We start from the raw sequence: 23,126 nt of genomic DNA, 5'->3' as shown, positions 1-23,126 counted from the left end.
TGGTGGTTCTACGCTGATAACACTCGATATCCTCCGCCAGGGTAATGCAGATTGGGATCATTCCAGCGATAACGCTTGCTGCTTCCGACGATATTGTCCTGTAGGCGCTCGTGACTCGTATGACCATAAGCCGGAATGCTCGGTTGAGCTTTTCACGGTTCCTCTTCGTTTTCAATGCTGTTCCCCAGGCAGGAGCACCATACCGTAGTATTGACGAAGATACACTAGCTAGCAGCCTTGTTAGCAGCAATTGTTGGTAGACGAATCAACGCGGTCTGTGTGCCACTATATGCTTTCCGTAGACGGATCATAATTTGCACGTCGCCCAGGTTGCACTGTGTCTTAAGTGCACCGCTGAGCTCCTCTGCTGAGGTGACCTCATCTAGGTCCTTGCATATAATCATCGTTTCCGGGCATAAAGCTTTCACTTCCGCTCCTTCACCCAATGATTTACCCAAGAGCTCCTTCATGGTCGAGCTGTCGACCGTAGGGTCCTTTTTCAATTCGAAAAGCATTTCTCCTTTTTGCGTGCGCCTTGCTCTCACCACGTTCTCACCGAGATTCTTCAGCTCCGGGTCCTCTCTGACCTTCTTGAGGATTGCTGCGTACGTCATAGTCTCGTTAGCCTTGACGAGAACTGCGTCCCCTTTTGGTGTCCTTTGACGAGGCACAAACTTTTCTTTCCCCTTCTGCTCCAATTTTCTCCGCTCCTTTCGCTTTTGCTGACTCTTTTTTCTCTCTGTTTTCCGGCCACCAACAGTATTCCATCCTTCCTTTTGCTCAGCCGCCTTCTCAGAGGAGTCCTCGACTAGGCGTATAGGTCTCTTGGAACCGCCTGGTCTCTCGTCTCCTGGAGATGTTCTTGGCCTCTTTGGAGTAATGGATACAGAGACATTATCCACCCCAGCAACCCCCTCTTTCCCTTGTTTCGTTGAGCTCACCGAAGCTGCACTGGTGCCTCCCTGCTTCAGAGAACTCGTGATAGCGGCAACTTTAGCGGATGTTAATGTAAGTTCCGCTGTGTTTGCTCGTTCTACTATCGTTTCGTACTCTTTGACGGCCGATACTACCGCCTTCCGAATTCTGTGGACCATCTCTTTAATTTCTTTGTGGATGTTGTTCCTTGCGTCCACGAAACTATGGAGCTCGTCCACTAAACTTTTCGCTTCTAGTACTCTCGGTTTCTGCATTGTTTTGTTCAACACATTCTGCTTTGGCTGGTGCATTTGTTGCTGCTGCTGTTGCGGCTGCTGCTGTGACTGCTGCTGCAACTTCTGTTGCTCCTTATCACGAGACTGGTGCCCATGTTGGTTTTGCAGGGGCGGAGATCTCGATAAACCGCCTTTGGCGAACGGATTCATCGTTCCAACTTCCTTTTGATTAGTGCTCTCTTCCATTTTCCAGGGTCCCCCCTTCGGACCGCTATCTCCACCCGAAGTAACTAGTTGCCTTCTGTGATCCCATGGTTATCTATGCAAGCAGTGAGGCCATGCTAGGGTTGACACGGCCCCTCATGAGAACCGTGTTCAGAGCCGGATCGGCGTAAGTCGGGAATATTACATCCGAGCCTAGTACTCATCAAGTTTGATGTACGGGTATCGAACGTATCCGAAGGCCTGCCACGGTTTTACCGGGACGGAGGCAGCCGTACTGTTATCCTACTCGCCATTTCAAGTCGATATCACCCTTCCTTACTGAGGGAGCAGAACAGCACGACTGTCAGCCCAAAGTCGTCATATCCTATCCATAAACCAAAAAATCCTGTCCGTTGATGTTCGCCGTGACTAGTATACCATAATCAGGATTTCACTGATATTAATCCTGATGTGCCGATAGGCACTCCCGCAGGGCTTGTGTACTTAAAGCGGCACACGGTCGCTTAGGAAGGGCTTGCCTGCGGATACATGCAGCTTTTTATAGAAGTTCAACAGAGCCCACTGCCAAACTCCACCACATCCTAGACAAGCCCCACAACTCACAGTTGCCGAGGGAGGGGTCGTCAAGCCCTTGGACAAAGTCCCTGCTGCCCCAGTATGTATGTATGTATGTATGTATGTATGTATGTATGTATGTATGTATGTATGTATGTATGTATGTATGTATGTATGTATGTATGTATGTATGTATGTATGTATGTATGTATGTATGTATGTATGTATGTATGTATGTATGTATGTATGTATGTATGTATGTATGTATGTATGTATGTATGTATGTATGTATGTATGTATGTATGTATGTATGTATGTATGTATGTATGTATGTATGTATGTATGTATGTATGTATGTATGTATGTATGTATGTATGTATGTATGTATGTATGTATGTATGTATGTATGTATGTATGTATGTATGTATGTATGTATGTATGTATGTATGTATGTATGTATGTATGTATGTATGTATGTATGTATGTATGTATGTATGTATGTATGTATGTATGTATGTATGTATGTATGTATGTATGTATGTATGTATGTATGTATGTATGTATGTATGTATGTATGTATGTATGTATGTATGTATGTATGTATGTATGTATGTATGTATGTATGTATGTATGTATGTATGTATGTATGTATGTATGTATGTATGTATGTATGTATGTATGTATGTATGTATGTATGTATGTATGTATGTATGTATGTATGTATGTATGTATGTATGTATGTATGTATGTATGTATGTATGTATGTATGTATGTATGTATGTATGTATGTATGTATGTATGTATGTATGTATGTATGTATGTATGTATGTATGTATGTATGTATGTATGTATGTATGTATGTATGTATGTATGTATGTATGTATGTATGTATGTATGTATGTATGTATGTATGTATGTATGTATGTATGTATGTATGTATGTATGTATGTATGTATGTATGTATGTATGTATGTATGTATGTATGTATGTATGTATGTATGTATGTATGTATGTATGTATGTATGTATGTATGTATGTATGTATGTATGTATGTATGTATGTATGTATGTATGTATGTATGTATGTATGTATGTATGTATGTATGTATGTATGTATGTATGTATGTATGTATGTATGTATGTATGTATGTATGTATGTATGTATGTATGTATGTATGTATGTATGTATGTATGTATGTATGTATGTATGTATGTATGTATGTATGTATGTATGTATGTATGTATGTATGTATGTATGTATGTATGTATGTATGTATGTATGTATGTATGTATGTATGTATGTATGTATGTATGTATGTATGTATGTATGTATGTATGTATGTATGTATGTATGTATGTATGTATGTATGTATGTATGTATGTATGTATGTATGTATGTATGTATGTATGTATGTATGTATGTATGTATGTATGTATGTATGTATGTATGTATGTATGTATGTATGTATGTATGTATGTATGTATGTATGTATGTATGTATGTATGTATGTATGTATGTATGTATGTATGTATGTATGTATGTATGTATGTATGTATGTATGTATGTATGTATGTATGTATGTATGTATGTATGTATGTATGTATGTATGTATGTATGTATGTATGTATGTATGTATGTATGTATGTATGTATGTATGTATGTATGTATGTATGTATGTATGTATGTATGTATGTATGTATGTATGTATGTATGTATGTATGTATGTATGTATGTATGTATGTATGTATGTATGTATGTATGTATGTATGTATGTATGTATGTATGTATGTATGTATGTATGTATGTATGTATGTATGTATGTATGTATGTATGTATGTATGTATGTATGTATGTATGTATGTATGTATGTATGTATGTATGTATGTATGTATGTATGTATGTATGTATGTATGTATGTATGTATGTATGTATGTATGTATGTATGTATGTATGTATGTATGTATGTATGTATGTATGTATGTATGTATGTATGTATGTATGTATGTATGTATGTATGTATGTATGTATGTATGTATGTATGTATGTATGTATGTATGTATGTATGTATGTATGTATGTATGTATGTATGTATGTATGTATGTATGTATGTATGTATGTATGTATGTATGTATGTATGTATGTATGTATGTATGTATGTATGTATGTATGTATGTATGTATGTATGTATGTATGTATGTATGTATGTATGTATGTATGTATGTATGTATGTATGTATGTATGTATGTATGTATGTATGTATGTATGTATGTATGTATGTATGTATGTATGTATGTATGTATGTATGTATGTATGTATGTATGTATGTATGTATGTATGTATGTATGTATGTATGTATGTATGTATGTATGTATGTATGTATGTATGTATGTATGTATGTATGTATGTATGTATGTATGTATGTATGTATGTATGTATGTATGTATGTATGTATGTATGTATGTATGTATGTATGTATGTATGTATGTATGTATGTATGTATGTATGTATGTATGTATGTATGTATGTATGTATGTATGTATGTATGTATGTATGTATGTATGTATGTATGTATGTATGTATGTATGTATGTATGTATGTATGTATGTATGTATGTATGTATGTATGTATGTATGTATGTATGTATGTATGTATGTATGTATGTATGTATGTATGTATGTATGTATGTATGTATGTATGTATGTATGTATGTATGTATGTATGTATGTATGTATGTATGTATGTATGTATGTATGTATGTATGTATGTATGTATGTATGTATGTATGTATGTATGTATGTATGTATGTATGTATGTATGTATGTATGTATGTATGTATGTATGTATGTATGTATGTATGTATGTATGTATGTATGTATGTATGTATGTATGTATGTATGTATGTATGTATGTATGTATGTATGTATGTATGTATGTATGTATGTATGTATGTATGTATGTATGTATGTATGTATGTATGTATGTATGTATGTATGTATGTATGTATGTATGTATGTATGTATGTATGTATGTATGTATGTATGTATGTATGTATGTATGTATGTATGTATGTATGTATGTATGTATGTATGTATGTATGTATGTATGTATGTATGTATGTATGTATGTATGTATGTATGTATGTATGTATGTATGTATGTATGTATGTATGTATGTATGTATGTATGTATGTATGTATGTATGTATGTATGTATGTATGTATGTATGTATGTATGTATGTATGTATGTATGTATGTATGTATGTATGTATGTATGTATGTATGTATGTATGTATGTATGTATGTATGTATGTATGTATGTATGTATGTATGTATGTATGTATGTATGTATGTATGTATGTATGTATGTATGTATGTATGTATGTATGTATGTATGTATGTATGTATGTATGTATGTATGTATGTATGTATGTATGTATGTATGTATGTATGTATGTATGTATGTATGTATGTATGTATGTATGTATGTATGTATGTATGTATGTATGTATGTATGTATGTATGTATGTATGTATGTATGTATGTATGTATGTATGTATGTATGTATGTATGTATGTATGTATGTATGTATGTATGTATGTATGTATGTATGTATGTATGTATGTATGTATGTATGTATGTATGTATGTATGTATGTATGTATGTATGTATGTATGTATGTATGTATGTATGTATGTATGTATGTATGTATGTATGTATGTATGTATGTATGTATGTATGTATGTATGTATGTATGTATGTATGTATGTATGTATGTATGTATGTATGTATGTATGTATGTATGTATGTATGTATGTATGTATGTATGTATGTATGTATGTATGTATGTATGTATGTATGTATGTATGTATGTATGTATGTATGTATGTATGTATGTATGTATGTATGTATGTATGTATGTATGTATGTATGTATGTATGTATGTATGTATGTATGTATGTATGTATGTATGTATGTATGTATGTATGTATGTATGTATGTATGTATGTATGTATGTATGTATGTATGTATGTATGTATGTATGTATGTATGTATGTATGTATGTATGTATGTATGTATGTATGTATGTATGTATGTATGTATGTATGTATGTATGTATGTATGTATGTATGTATGTATGTATGTATGTATGTATGTATGTATGTATGTATGTATGTATGTATGTATGTATGTATGTATGTATGTATGTATGTATGTATGTATGTATGTATGTATGTATGTATGTATGTATGTATGTATGTATGTATGTATGTATGTATGTATGTATGTATGTATGTATGTATGTATGTATGTATGTATGTATGTATGTATGTATGTATGTATGTATGTATGTATGTATGTATGTATGTATGTATGTATGTATGTATGTATGTATGTATGTATGTATGTATGTATGTATGTATGTATGTATGTATGTATGTATGTATGTATGTATGTATGTATGTATGTATGTATGTATGTATGTATGTATGTATGTATGTATGTATGTATGTATGTATGTATGTATGTATGTATGTATGTATGTATGTATGTATGTATGTATGTATGTATGTATGTATGTATGTATGTATGTATGTATGTATGTATGTATGTATGTATGTATGTATGTATGTATGTATGTATGTATGTATGTATGTATGTATGTATGTATGTATGTATGTATGTATGTATGTATGTATGTATGTATGTATGTATGTATGTATGTATGTATGTATGTATGTATGTATTGTATGTATGTATGTATGTATGTATGTATGTATGTATGTATGTATGTATGTATGTATGTATGTATGTATGTATGTATGTATGTATGTATGTATGTATGTATGTATGTATGTATGTATGTATGTATGTATGTATGTATGTATGTATGTATGTATGTATGTATGTATGTATGATGTATGTATGTATGTATGTATGTATGTATGTATGTATGTATGTATGTATGTATGTATGTATGTATGTATGTATGTATGTATGTATGTATGTATGTATGTATGTATGTATGTATGTATGTATGTATGTATGTATGTATGTATGTATGTATGTATGTATGTATGTATGTATGTATGTATGTATGTATGTATGTATGTATGTATGTATGTATGTATGTATGTATGTATGTATGTATGTATGTATGTATGTATGTATGTATGTATGTATGTATGTATGTATGTATGTATGTATGTATGTATGTATGTATGTATGTATGTATGTATGTATGTATGTATGTATGTATGTATGTATGTATGTATGTATGTATGTATGTATGTATGTATGTATGTATGTATGTATGTATGTATGTATGTATGTATGTATGTATGTATGTATGTATGTATGTATGTATGTATGTATGTATGTATGTATGTATGTATGTATGTATGTATGTATGTATGTATGTATGTATGTATGTATGTATGTATGTATGTATGTATGTATGTATGTATGTATGTATGTATGTATGTATGTATGTATGTATGTATGTATGTATGTATGTATGTATGTATGTATGTATGTATGTATGTATGTATGTATGTATGTATGTATGTATGTATGTATGTATGTATGTATGTATGTATGTATGTATGTATGTATGTATGTATGTATGTATGTATGTATGTATGTATGTATGTATGTATGTATGTATGTATGTATGTATGTATGTATGTATGTATGTATGTATGTATGTATGTATGTATGTATGTATGTATGTATGTATGTATGTATGTATGTATGTATGTATGTATGTATGTATGTATGTATGTATGTATGTATGTATGTATGTATGTATGTATGTATGTATGTATGTATGTATGTATGTATGTATGTATGTATGTATGTATGTATGTATGTATGTATGTATGTATGTATGTATGTATGTATGTATGTATGTATGTATGTATGTATGTATGTATGTATGTATGTATGTATGTATGTATGTATGTATGATGTATGTATGTATGTATGTATGTATGTATGTATGTATGTATGTATGTATGTATGTATGTATGTATGTATGTATGTATGTATGTATGTATGTATGTATGTATGTATGTATGTATGTATGTATGTATGTATGTATGTATGTATGTATGTATGTATGTATGTATGTATGTATGTATGTATGTATGTATGTATGTATGTATGTATGTATGTATGTATGTATGTATGTATGTATGTATGTATGTATGTATGTATGTATGTATGTATGTATGTATGTATGTATGTATGTATGTATGTATGTATGTATGTATGTATGTATGTATGTATGTATGTATGTATGTATGTATGTATGTATGTATGTATGTATGTATGTATGTATGTATGTATGTATGTATGTATGTATGTATGTATGTATGTATGTATGTATGTATGTATGTATGTATGTATGTATGTATGTGTATGTATGTATGTATGTATGTATGTATGTATGTATGTATGTATGTATGTATGTATGTATGTATTGTATGTATGTATGTATGTATGTATGTATGTATGTATGTATGTATGTATGTATGTATGTATGTATGTATGTATGTATGTATGTATGTATGTATGTATGTATGTATGTATGTATGTATGTATGTATGTATGTATGTATGTATGTATGTATGTATGTATGTATGTATGTATGTATGTATGTATGTATGTATGTATGTATGTATGTATGTATGTATGTATGTATGTATGTATGTATGTATGTATGTATGTATGTATGTATGTATGTATGTATGTATGTATGTATGTATGTATGTATGTATGTATGTATGTATGTATGTATGTATGTATGTATGTATGTATGTATGTATGTATGTATGTATGTATGTATGTATGTATGTATGTATGTATGTATGTATGTATGTATGTATGTATGTATGTATGTATGTATGTATGTATGTATGTATGTATGTATGTATGTATGTATGTATGTATGTATGTATGTATGTATGTATGTATGTATGTATGTATGTATGTATGTATGTATGTATGTATGTATGTATGTATGTATGTATGTATGTATGTATGTATGTATGTATGTATGTATGTATGTATGTATGTATGTATGTATGTATGTATGTATGTATGTATGTATGTATGTATGTATGTATGTATGTATGTATGTATGTATGTATGTATGTATGTATGTATGTATGTATGTATGTATGTATGTATGTATGTATGTATGTATGTATGTATGTATGTATGTATGTATGTATGTATGTATGTATGTATGTATGTATGTATGTATGTATGTATGTATGTATGTATGTATGTATGTATGTATGTATGTATGTATGTATGTATGTATGTATGTATGTATGTATGTATGTATGTATGTATGTATGTATGTATGTATGTATGTATGTATGTATGTATGTATGTATGTATGTATGTATGTATGTATGTATGTATGTATGTATGTATGTATGTATGTATGTATGTATGTATGTATGTATGTATGTATGTATGTATGTATGTATGTATGTATGTATGTATGTATGTATGTATGTATGTATGTATGTATGTATGTATGTATGTATGTATGTATGTATGTATGTATGTATGTATGTATGTATGTATGTATGTATGTATGTATGTATGTATGTATGTATGTATGTATGTATGTATGTATGTATGTATGTATGTATGTATGTATGTATGTATGTATGTATGTATGTATGTATGTATGTATGTATGTATGTATGTATGTTGTATGTATGTATGTATGTATGTATGTATGTATGTATGTATGTATGTATGTATGTATGTATGTATGTATGTATGTATGTATGTATGTATGTATGTATGTATGTATGTATGTATGTATGTATGTATGTATGTATGTATGTATGTATGTATGTATGTATGTATGTATGTATGTATGTATGTATGTATGTATGTATGTATGTATGTATGTATGTATGTATGTATGTATGTATGTATGTATGTATGTATGTATGTATGTATGTATGTATGTATGTATGTATGTATGTATGTATGTATGTATGTATGTATGTATGTATGTATGTATGTATGTATGTATGTATGTATGTATGTATGTATGTATGTATGTATGTATGTATGTATGTATGTATGTATGTATGTATGTATGTATGTATGTATGTATGTATGTATGTATGTATGTATGTATGTATGTATGTATGTATGTATGTATGTATGTATGTATGTATGTATGTATGTATGTATGTATGTATGTATGTATGTATGTATGTATGTATGTATGTATGTATGTATGTATGTATGTATGTATGTATGTATGTATGTATGTATGTATGTATGTATGTATGTATGTATGTATGTATGTATGTATGTATGTATGTATGTATGTATGTATGTATGTATGTATGTATGTATGTATGTATGTATGTATGTATGTATGTATGTATGTATGTATGTATGTATGTATGTATGTATGTATGTATGTATGTATGTATGTATGTATGTATGTATGTATGTATGTATGTATGTATGTATGTATGTATGTATGTATGTATGTATGTATGTATGTATGTATGTATGTATGTATGTATGTATGTATGTATGTATGTATGTATGTATGTATGTATGTATGTATGTATGTATGTATGTATGTATGTATGTATGTATGTATGTATGTATGTATGTATGTATGTATGTATGTATGTATGTATGTATGTATGTATGTATGTATGTATGTATGTATGTATGTATGTATGTATGTATGTATGTATGTATGTATGTATGTATGTATGTATGTATGTATGTATGTATGTATGTATGTATGTATGTATGTATGTATGTATGTATGTATGTATGTATGTATGTATGTATGTATGTATGTATGTATGTATGTATGTATGTATGTATGTATGTATGTATGTATGTATGTATGTATGTATGTATGTATGTATGTATGTATGTATGTATGTATGTATGTATGTATGTATGTATGTATGTATGTATGTATGTATGTATGTATGTATGTATGTATGTATGTATGTATGTATGTATGTATGTATGTATGTATGTATGTATGTATGTATGTATGTATGTATGTATGTATGTATGTATGTATGTATGTATGTATGTATGTATGTATGTATGTATGTATGTATGTATGTATGTATGTATGTATGTATGTATGTATGTATGTATGTATGTATGTATGTATGTATGTATGTATGTATGTATGTATGTATGTATGTATGTATGTATGTATGTATGTATGTATGTATGTATGTATGTATGTATGTATGTATGTATGTATGTATGTATGTATGTATGTATGTATGTATGTATGTATGTATGTATGTATGTATGTATGTATGTATGTATGTATGTATGTATGTATGTATGTATGTATGTATGTATGTATGTATGTATGTATGTATGTATGTATGTATGTATGTATGTATGTATGTATGTATGTATGTATGTATGTATGTATGTATGTATGTATGTATGTATGTATGTATGTATGTATGTATGTATGTATGTATGTATGTATGTATGTATGTATGTATGTATGTATGTATGTATGTATGTATGTATGTATGTATGTATGTATGTATGTATGTATGTATGTATGTATGTATGTATGTATGTATGTATGTATGTATGTATGTATGTATGTATGTATGTATGTATGTATGTATGTATGTATGTATGTATGTATGTATGTATGTATGTATGTATGTATGTATGTATGTATGTATGTATGTATGTATGTATGTATGTATGTATGTATGTATGTATGTATGTATGTATGTATGTATGTATGTATGTATGTATGTATGTATGTATGTATGTATGTATGTATGTATGTATGTATGTATGTATGTATGTATGTATGTATGTATGTATGTATGTATGTATGTATGTATGTATGTATGTATGTATGTATGTATGTATGTATGTATGTATGTATGTATGTATGTATGTATGTATGTATGTATGTATGTATGTATGTATGTATGTATGTATGTATGTATGTATGTATGTATGTATGTATGTATGTATGTATGTATGTATGTATGTATGTATGTATGTATGTATGTATGTATGTATGTATGTATGTATGTATGTATGTATGTATGTATGTATGTATGTATGTATGTATGTATGTATGTATGTATGTATGTATGTATGTATGTATGTATGTATGTATGTATGTATGTATGTATGTATGTATGTATGTATGTATGTATGTATGTATGTATGTATGTATGTATGTATGTATGTATGTATGTATGTATGTATGTATGTATGTATGTATGTATGTATGTATGTATGTATGTATGTATGTATGTATGTATGTATGTATGTATGTATGTATGTATGTATGTATGTATGTATGTATGTATGTATGTATGTATGTATGTATGTATGTATGTATGTATGTATGTATGTATGTATGTATGTATGTATGTATGTATGTATGTATGTATGTATGTATGTATGTATGTATGTATGTATGTATGTATGTATGTATGTATGTATGTATGTATGTATGTATGTATGTATGTATGTATGTATGTATGTATGTATGTATGTATGTATGTATGTATGTATGTATGTATGTATGTATGTATGTATGTATGTATGTATGTATGTATGTATGTATGTATGTATGTATGTATGTATGTATGTATGTATGTATGTATGTATGTATGTATGTATGTATGTATGTATGTATGTATGTATGTATGTATGTATGTATGTATGTATGTATGTATGTATGTATGTATGTATGTATGTATGTATGTATGTATGTATGTATGTATGTATGTATGTATGTATGTATGTATGTATGTATGTATGTATGTATGTATGTATGTATGTATGTATGTATGTATGTATGTATGTATGTATGTATGTATGTATGTATGTATGTATGTATGTATGTATGTATGTATGTATGTATGTATGTATGTATGTATGTATGTATGTATGTATGTATGTATGTATGTATGTATGTATGTATGTATGTATGTATGTATGTATGTATGTATGTATGTATGTATGTATGTATGTATGTATGTATGTATGTATGTATGTATGTATGTATGTATGTATGTATGTATGTATGTATGTATGTATGTATGTATGTATGTATGTATGTATGTATGTATGTATGTATGTATGTATGTATGTATGTATGTATGTATGTATGTATGTATGTATGTATGTATGTATGTATGTATGTATGTATGTATGTATGTATGTATGTATGTATGTATGTATGTATGTATGTATGTATGTATGTATGTATGTATGTATGTATGTATGTATGTATGTATGTATGTATGTATGTATGTATGTATGTATGTATGTATGTATGTATGTATGTATGTATGTATGTATGTATGTATGTATGTATGTATGTATGTATGTATGTATGTATGTATGTATGTATGTATGTATGTATGTATGTATGTATGTATGTATGTATGTATGTATGTATGTATGTATGTATGTATGTATGTATGTATGTATGTATGTATGTATGTATGTATGTATGTATGTATGTATGTATGTATGTATGTATGTATGTATGTATGTATGTATGTATGTATGTATGTATGTATGTATGTATGTATGTATGTATGTATGTATGTATGTATGTATGTATGTATGTATGTATGTATGTATGTATGTATGTATGTATGTATGTATGTATGTATGTATGTATGTATGTATGTATGTATGTATGTATGTATGTATGTATGTATGTATGTATGTATGTATGTATGTATGTATGTATGTATGTATGTATGTATGTATGTATGTATGTATGTATGTATGTATGTATGTATGTATGTATGTATGTATGTATGTATGTATGTATGTATGTATGTATGTATGTATGTATGTATGTATGTATGTATGTATGTATGTATGTATGTATGTATGTATGTATGTATGTATGTATGTATGTATGTATGTATGTATGTATGTATGTATGTATGTATGTATGTATGTATGTATGTATGTATGTATGTATGTATGTATGTATGTATGTATGTATGTATGTATGTATGTATGTATGTATGTATGTATGTATGTATGTATGTATGTATGTATGTATGTATGTATGTATGTATGTATGTATGTATGTATGTATGTATGTATGTATGTATGTATGTATGTATGTATGTATGTATGTATGTATGTATGTATGTATGTATGTATGTATGTATGTATGTATGTATGTATGTATGTATGTATGTATGTATGTATGTATGTATGTATGTATGTATGTATGTATGTATGTATGTATGTATGTATGTATGTATGTATGTATGTATGTATGTATGTATGTATGTATGTATGTATGTATGTATGTATGTATGTATGTATGTATGTATGTATGTATGTATGTATGTATGTATGTATGTATGTATGTATGTATGTATGTATGTATGTATGTATGTATGTATGTATGTATGTATGTATGTATGTATGTATGTATGTATGTATGTATGTATGTATGTATGTATGTATGTATGTATGTATGTATGTATGTATGTATGTATGTATGTATGTATGTATGTATGTATGTATGTATGTATGTATGTATGTATGTATGTATGTATGTATGTATGTATGTATGTATGTATGTATGTATGTATGTATGTATGTATGTATGTATGTATGTATGTATGTATGTATGTATGTATGTATGTATGTATGTATGTATGTATGTATGTATGTATGTATGTATGTATGTATGTATGTATGTATGTATGTATGTATGTATGTATGTATGTATGTATGTATGTATGTATGTATGTATGTATGTATGTATGTATGTATGTATGTATGTATGTATGTATGTATGTATGTATGTATGTATGTATGTATGTATGTATGTATGTATGTATGTATGTATGTATGTATGTATGTATGTATGTATGTATGTATGTATGTATGTATGTATGTATGTATGTATGTATGTATGTATGTATGTATGTATGTATGTATGTATGTATGTATGTATGTATGTATGTATGTATGTATGTATGTATGTATGTATGTATGTATGTATGTATGTATGTATGTATGTATGTATGTATGTATGTATGTATGTATGTATGTATGTATGTATGTATGTGATATTAATCATCTCTGTGCTACGGTTATAATATGAATAACATTGTGTAAACCACGTAAAATGTTTGGCATTTGTCTTATATCATCTTATTCCTTTGTGATTACCTTAGAAGGTTTCTTTGTCGGGGTATAACGTTTTAGTTTGATTTCATCATTCATTCAAAGTACTTGTTCAGTGTTGAGTTATTGTTTATCTCGAAATTTTTTTCCTTTTTCAGGATAACTATGACTGTGATGACCTTAGACAGCCCAGATTCTTTTTACGGTAAGTATTGAGTGATCATACGAAAATAATCCATAAACTGAATTATTATTAATATATCTCAGGAATGTTTTAAACATTCACTGTAAATTAAACTTGAAAAATTAGTTGAAATTGAACGACCGAACTTTATAAAAGTGCGAATTCTTTTGTTTGTTAAAATCAATTATTGTTTGTTTTTAAGAATAAAATGTTTTCTTTCAGACTATCTTTCAAGGTAATTTGTATACTACTTTTATTTCAAGCAATATTTATTTTCAAATTGTTAAAAATCATGCTTTGTATTGCTATTGCTAACTTTCAACACATTTGTCGGGAGACGATATAATTATACACATACCACAATCAAGCCCAAGTATTTTAATTAGTATCCAACGATTCGGCGCTTCATCAGTCCGGTCAAAATCTTTGCATCAAATATTTTTTTAGAGAATATGAGTTATGTAATGCTATGCAATATCTGAAATATTTTCAATTATCAAATTATGCGAATTGTCCAAACCCCCCTAAGAAATGAAAAAAGCAGATGAAAATTTACAAACTTTATCAGCGAAAAAAAAATGCTTTGGTTTATTTGCGCACGAAAAATTGCTGTGATATGTGAAATATAAAACTAATACGATCCATATAACCTGTAATTTTAGTTTTTCATCACACAAATTCGTAGATAAATTTAACAAATTTTATCATTTATTTTATTTCAACAATAAATTCAGCCAGAATATTTCTTTTTTCATTTGACTAGACCAACGTTTTTATTCAAATCAAACGGAGAAATTAGTTCAAAACGATTATCACCCTCATTCTTGTTTACGTCTGTTTCGATCATACGACGAAGGGATACTTTCGAACGACTACGAATAAACCATTTATGATTTCACTCGAGTGTAATCTAACGTGACTCGTTTGCCACAATATATTTAAGTATCAGTAAACTTCTTCAAATAAATGCTAAGCCATGATGAAACTTCAAGTCTTGTGATTATGCGAAACGAACATGCCTGGAATGTGTGCAAGTTTAGTTTTGAACGATACGTGTATTCGAACATGATTCGTACGAACGAAAAGCCAAATTCTCGTTTACAGACGAATAAACGAAATGCCGTAATTTGGATCCTTTAGTTTAATGTTGTGAATCAACCGTTCGAATGCATTGAAAACAGTTTAACCGTTTTACAAAAAAATTCTTTTCAAATGTAAAAGTGATTTACAATCAAATGATAATTTGTTTTTTTTTTAATAAAACATTAAGGTGACCATGGAAGCGAGCCACAAATGGCAACCAAGAAACCGCCTACCCTCCCACTCCACCTTCCGCTGTTTTGCCCTGCTCTTGATGTAAACAAACCATGAAGTACATTTTTTCTACGCGTAGAGGTATATATATATTGCGTAGAATTGCTACTGCAGTTTGGTGACATAATCACTCATCGTATTGATATATGTTTACGATAAACTATCAACTCTGAAGAATGATTTGTGCAAAACTTTTTCGGACCTTCATTAGAAGGTTTCTTCTTAGAATGTTATTATTTTTCACTCACCTCAAGATTTCAACTGCTGTTTATAGCTCTGTAACATAAGTAAGCTTTATGAAACACTTTTGAGTTGTTCTTCACTGGTGAACTTATCATCTGCTCTAAACATTTTATTATAAAACCTTTGAATAACTCACAGTTCTGGTTTTGAAAATTTTCCGAAAATCCATGATAAAAAGTTTGCCGGCCTGCTTTAGGATTGGTAATACCACCCTTTTAAATTGGCAGTGATGCCATACATAATTAGAGAAAAAAACCTTGCAATGCACTAAAAATGGCAATATTTTTAATTAGTCGCACATTGATATAGTTAAAATTACGGATCAAAACTACTTTCGTACGTCACCATCTAAAATTTCAATATTTAAAAAATAAAAACGGTAACATTTGCCTAATTTCCATTTCAAATTCTGCTTCCCCTCCTAGTTATCCGCAACCCTGTTTTCTTATTTACCGTCGCTATGGAATGCAAAAAATAAACAAACAGTTCAAGTATTGCAATCTTTTCCAAATGCCTCGTCCATATAAGAAGAAGAAAGCAGCGTTCTTTCGCGAAAATCAATAGAAAAATATATGGAATACGTTGATAGAGTGTGTTTCGGGTAGCGAGTAAGTGCGGGACTCATCAGTTCAAACAGTGGAAGAACTGCCAGAAGTGCCGGTTCAAAACAATACCACGGAATTTAGAAACTGTACTTGATCCAATAATTTGGTATCAACAGGTAAAGTTCTAAAATATTTTCGTCAATATATGAAATTATATCTTCAAATTCGCATGATAAATCTTTTCAGAGCAAATAGCCGATTTATCATCAAGCCCTTTCGTCAAATGCCACTTGACTGTTCTCTGGGTGAGGTTGCTTCCCTATCCGAAAACGATGATGTTGTCGACAAAATGGAAAATGTAGAATTTATTGGTTTGTATTTTTTGAATATGTGAGCATCATATTCAAAAATTAAAATTAATACAAAAAGCCATTGCAACAGAGTTTGTTCTGATTTAGTGTGGTGTTACTATACTTAATCCATCAATGCAACAGCCTTCTTTTTACTTTGTAATGTAAGAAAAATGCCAAGAACCAAACGAAGGCAAATAGTAAACTCTTCTTTGGCACAATCATTATATTCTCATGATTGCAATTTGTTAACTCCAGAACGAGCATGAAGATGAGATAAGTCCACTCTGTTCTGCTAGGTGATTTGAATAGTTTCAATGTTTACATTTTGTTCTTGCAACTGTATAAGGAATACAGTTGCAAGAACAAAATGTAAACATTGAAACTATTCAAATCACCTAGCAGCACACAAATATTATTATTTCATTCCTCTCTACTCACAAATACTATTACTATATGAAAAAGTATTGTTTCACGAATACTTTTACATTTATTTTCCTTGGCTTCTGTCCACGGTCACCTTAAGAAAGCCTAGCAGTCATAGTAAAATGCTTGTATTGTTTTGACGAGTCTTCGAATATATGCGCGGTTCCAAGTGTTTACGCTTTTTATCATATCTATTTGGTACTTTATGGAAACTGTGCTTGATTTTATGTAATGTAATGTAATAAATATGTAGACTATCAAACACGACGAAATAGCAACATAATTATGCAACATATTTTGCTCAGATACTACTGATCGGGCTACTATTTTCAATGCTTTATTTACCAACTTGACTAAAATTTACCTTGAGTACGAAATTTATTTATTATGAAGCAATAATCACTTCTTTGATGCTTGGAATCTTCCTACTACCTGCGGTGCACAGTAATGTCAAGGTGACAGAAAATTTAAAAAAAATTCCTGCACTATAGCTTTCACAGGCTATTCAGCCACCCATGGAAGTTGACCATCAATGTCAACTTCCCTTTCTGAGCAGCCTAGATAGCCGTGTAGTGTCGCTAGCGGATTCCCAACTGGCTAAGAATAACGCTACGGTCCACATGTACCGATGGTATAAGTCTACCAAACAGGTAAGCCGTGTGGTATCCGGCGGAATATTTTGTACCAAGAATTGATTCACTGGTTTCCTGTTCCATGTCGTAAAAAAACACAAAAATAGGAACTCCAAAGTCAAGGTTTATTTCCGTGCCGATGACTGCAGGAGATTAAATATTGCTGTCGTGAACGGAATATCTTGGGTTTTGCCCTTACTGGGTTAAGCGAAGCTCTAGCACAGTGGACGATTTCATTTTTCGCAACTCGTGGAATTTAAATGATTAAAACATTTAAAAAATCGTCTATGGTTTGCTATAAACGTTTGTAAGCCAATAACCAAATATATTCTTCAAGTTGTTGTACGATAAGTGCTGGAGATGGAGTGTTCATTAGTTTAATTTATAATGATAAGAGTAGCACAAACTACTTAAACTAGAAGTAGTTTAAGTTGGACTTGTATGGTCTTGTATGGTGGCAGAAAGGAGAAGTTGAGACAATTCAGTCAAAGCTGAATCATCTCCAAAGGACCTCCTGCTGCTGCTCCTGAGGCGCTACTCTGTATTAAACTACTGCATGTGTTCCTAAAATAAGAAGCATTATTTTGTGCATACCGTCTTAAAATTACAGGGCTTTGGAACAGTAACCCTATAGACTATGTTTCTAGCCACACTCGCTTGTGGTCTCAAATGGTTACCTGGGATGATCATTTACTCGTTCCTAGTGACCTAGCTCTCACATACAGTTTTCCTTTCAAAACATTCAATGTGATATATCCTCTTCGTGAGGATTGGTTGAATGGTTATTTGGAACGACAATCTGATGAACACATAGTTTGTTAGACGAACGGTTTTCTGTTGAATCGTGTTGGTGCTGGTTTCTATTGTTGTGAAATTAGGCTAGAGCAGTCTTATTCACTTGGTAGATACTGTGCAGTTTCCAAGCATCGATTAATGCGATTACGGTACTTCATATCACCTGAGCCGGGTGTTTGATATTCCATACATGGTGGTAAGGAGCTGTGAGGTATCGAATTTTCTTCCGCTCATACATACTGCGTATCGTGCTGCATTCTTCCGGGAATGTAGAATGGTGTCGCTATTCTAATATCTCTAAATCCTTCCGGAGGTTTGAGGTTTTATAAACTGTGCATTTTAGCACTTGCAGATCGTTCAACATACTTTCAGGGATGCAGAACGATTTGTTTCTTTATGTTTTATGCTGTTTTTCCACCTCACCCACCTCACAATTCCCTTCCATGTTCCTTTTATCTTTCCATTCCCATCTATAAACTGATGAGAAGCCACGACAAGACACAAATCTTTAAATAACTAGGGGAACGTGCCACTTTAGCCAATTAGTTCTGATTACTGATTCTGATCTACGATGCACAGTGATGCCAAGGTGGCAGAAAATCAAAAAAGATTTTATTTTTCTGCACCATATTCATTTTTTTTTAATTCTCAGATAAGTGAAGGATCACAGTTTAAAAGTATAAATAGGAATTAATGTGTATATTCTAGCTAGAAATCATCATAAATCAAATTTAAAAATGTCAAATGTCAAACTGTTTTGTTGATTTGAAGTTGCTTCATGTTTGGAACGGCAGTTAATAGTAAGGACGATTACTTAATCTTTTTAATTGATCAGCTACCTCGTTCGTATTTTCATATTGTTCAATTAGCATTTATTTGTATATTTTACTATTCTTATCAGAAGGAAACTGTACACGGAAAGACCGAAATCAGCATTTTGGCGAAAAAACTAGTCGATTTTCTGATTTTAGTTAGTTATTTTTTGAGACAACTAAAAAATCTTACTTTTGCTAATTTAGATTTTTTAATATTAGTTCCCTTAATAATAATAAAATATTTGTTGAAATGGCTATTTTTTTTAGTTGAATTCATCAATTAAACGTGCTGTCATTTCTTAGCTAAGGCACACTTCATTTCCATTCAACTAATTTTTTAGTTGAATTAGAGAAATAAAACGTTGTTTTCAACCAACATAAATTGTTGAATTGGTTTCTGCAATTTGCAGCTATATGGCGCTCTGTCACCGAAAAAACGTTAACACCGTAATGACTACTAGCCACCAGATGGCACACTACTACCGAAAAAAATTTCAGTCGCGGTTGTCTTTTCTATATTGGCAGACATAAGCGAAGCATAAACTTGTTTTTGAAAATTTATCTTCTGTTTTCTTCATTTGACTTCGCGAAATCGGCTCTCTCTCACTGAAAACTTTTAGCACTCGGAAAACAAAAACCGAATTCAAGTAGTACACCAGACGGCATAGCCCGGAAGGTTTGAAGATGCAAAAAAGTACGGGTGTGTAATGTCAGAGACATAACTGAATGTCGTGAATACGAATAAAACTGACACGATTTCTTTACACTTTCGAATTCGAATTGATAGTTGATCGATTGTGTGAAGATATGTGCCTGACTACCTCAAAATCGTCGTCCCTGCGCGAAAAACCCAAGCAAAAGTAAAGAGTTTTCCGCGTTGTTTTAAAATTTTCAGAAATCTTATTTTTTGATTTGTTTGTGGTTATCTCACACTGTTCAAAATATTATCCTAAATTCCTGATCATATTTTTGATGAAATAGTGAAAGAATTATGTTGCTGCCATTAATACAAGCCGAGATATTCACGATTAAGTTCTGCCCATTCTTCCATATGACTAATTTTGAAAAGGCGCCCCATAGTAAAGTAAGTCGTATTCACGACAAAAAGAACCTATTTGAAGGATTCTGGAATTAGGAACTGGACCTGAGTTCAAGAATTAATTTTGAACTTAGAACAGACTCAGAATTCAGTTGGATTTTAGTTCTAGAACTACAATTTCGAAACTGAAATCAGTTCCGGAATCTTTTTCCAGAATCCAGTTCAGCACACAGGCTCTGAATTCTAAACCCATATTCCGGGACTAAACTCTGAAAATTGAAGACGATTTTTCGCCACGACCATCAAATGGGTTGTATAGCGTGAAGCAAAATTTCGCATAATTCTTTGAGAGTATTATTATGGTTCTAAAAAGAACCGAATAGAAGAATTCTAGAATAAGGAACTGGACCTGAGTTCAAGAACTAAATTTAGAACCAAGAGCAGACTCAGAGATCAGTTACAATTCTAAAACTATAATTTCGAAACTGAATTAAGTTCCGGAATATTGTTCCAGAATCCTGTTTCAGCATACCAGTGAGGCTTAATACCGCACAAAAGGTCTGCTTTCATTGACGACTGAAGTCCAAATGAGAGCACGACCTGAGCGTTCGAGGTCTGCTCTCACTATCGACGACCGCTGCTCCCGACGATTGAAGTCCAAATGAAAGCACGAATTAATCGTTTAAGGCTTTATACAACGCAAAAGGTCTGCTTTCATTGACGACTGCTCCACCTGACGACTGAAGTCCAAATGAGAGCACGACCTGAGCGTTTAAAGTTTGGCACCACGCAAAAGGTGCACTCTCCGAAGCTGCTGGTCCCACGACGTCTGCTTGCATCCAACGCACAAGAAGAAATGATCGAATTTCGACCACGTTTCCTCTTTTATACGCAGTCAGTTGAAGATATGTGCCTGACTACCTCAAAATCGTCGTCCTTGCGCGAAAAAGCCAAGCAAAAAGAAAGAGTTTTCCGCGGCATAGCGATCACAAACAGGCACAAACACGCTCAATGCGTGTCCGGCACACGGAGGGGACGCGTCTGTATACTAGTAGCTGTGATGCTACCTCTGATCGCCCTGTTGATCAGCTAGGATTCTCCTTTCGCTGCCGGCTGGACCAGTTAATGAATAGACTAGGATTTCCTTCAGGTTTTATTTCCGATCTTCACTTGACAATGGTTAAAAACAGAATGAACCCCTAATGCCTATCGTTAGCGTTTATATAGTAATGTTCTAACACATACAACCAATCAGCGCACAGCAGCAATGCGCAATAAGGAATAATGCGCAATAAGGAATAGTTCAATGACATCATCGCTCGAAACGCGAGCATCGTGTACATACCGCCGGTTGGAATATCATTCCAAATTCGAAGTCGTTGACTCATTGTCGGATATAGGTAGAGGGGCCAGCTTTCGAATAGAACGACGAAAAATACCCGTTGCGGTTTTCACGTCGGCAACTCTGATTACATTATCCTTCCCTGGATGAAGTGCAACGATTCGACCCAACCTCCACGATTGAACTGGTAGATTATCCTCCATTAGCAATACAACAGTATCTGTTTTCACATTCGGTTCACCTCTTGTCCACTTTGCTCTCGACTGAAGTGGAGATAGATACTCGTGAGACCATTTAGACCAAAATTGTTCACGTAGATG

General features: G+C 31.1%; 1 protein-coding gene across 1 annotated transcript in view; it reads left to right on the top strand.

Moving 5' to 3' along the window:
- Positions 1 to 23,126, top strand: part of LOC131427127 (inactivation-no-after-potential D protein) — a 1,657,698-nt gene that overhangs the window by 207,082 nt on the left and 1,427,490 nt on the right. The window contains exon 3 of the mRNA XM_058590062.1: positions 15,280 to 15,326. Within this exon, the coding sequence (XP_058446045.1) occupies positions 15,280 to 15,326 (47 nt within the window). The remainder of the gene's footprint in view (positions 1 to 15,279; positions 15,327 to 23,126) is intronic.

This window comes from Malaya genurostris, chromosome 2, assembly GCF_030247185.1.
Source record: "Malaya genurostris strain Urasoe2022 chromosome 2, Malgen_1.1, whole genome shotgun sequence".
Lineage (NCBI taxonomy): Eukaryota > Metazoa > Arthropoda > Insecta > Diptera > Culicidae > Malaya > Malaya genurostris.
The sequence above is the reverse complement of the archived record's forward strand: the minus strand, read 5'-3'. Positions and strand labels throughout refer to the sequence as shown.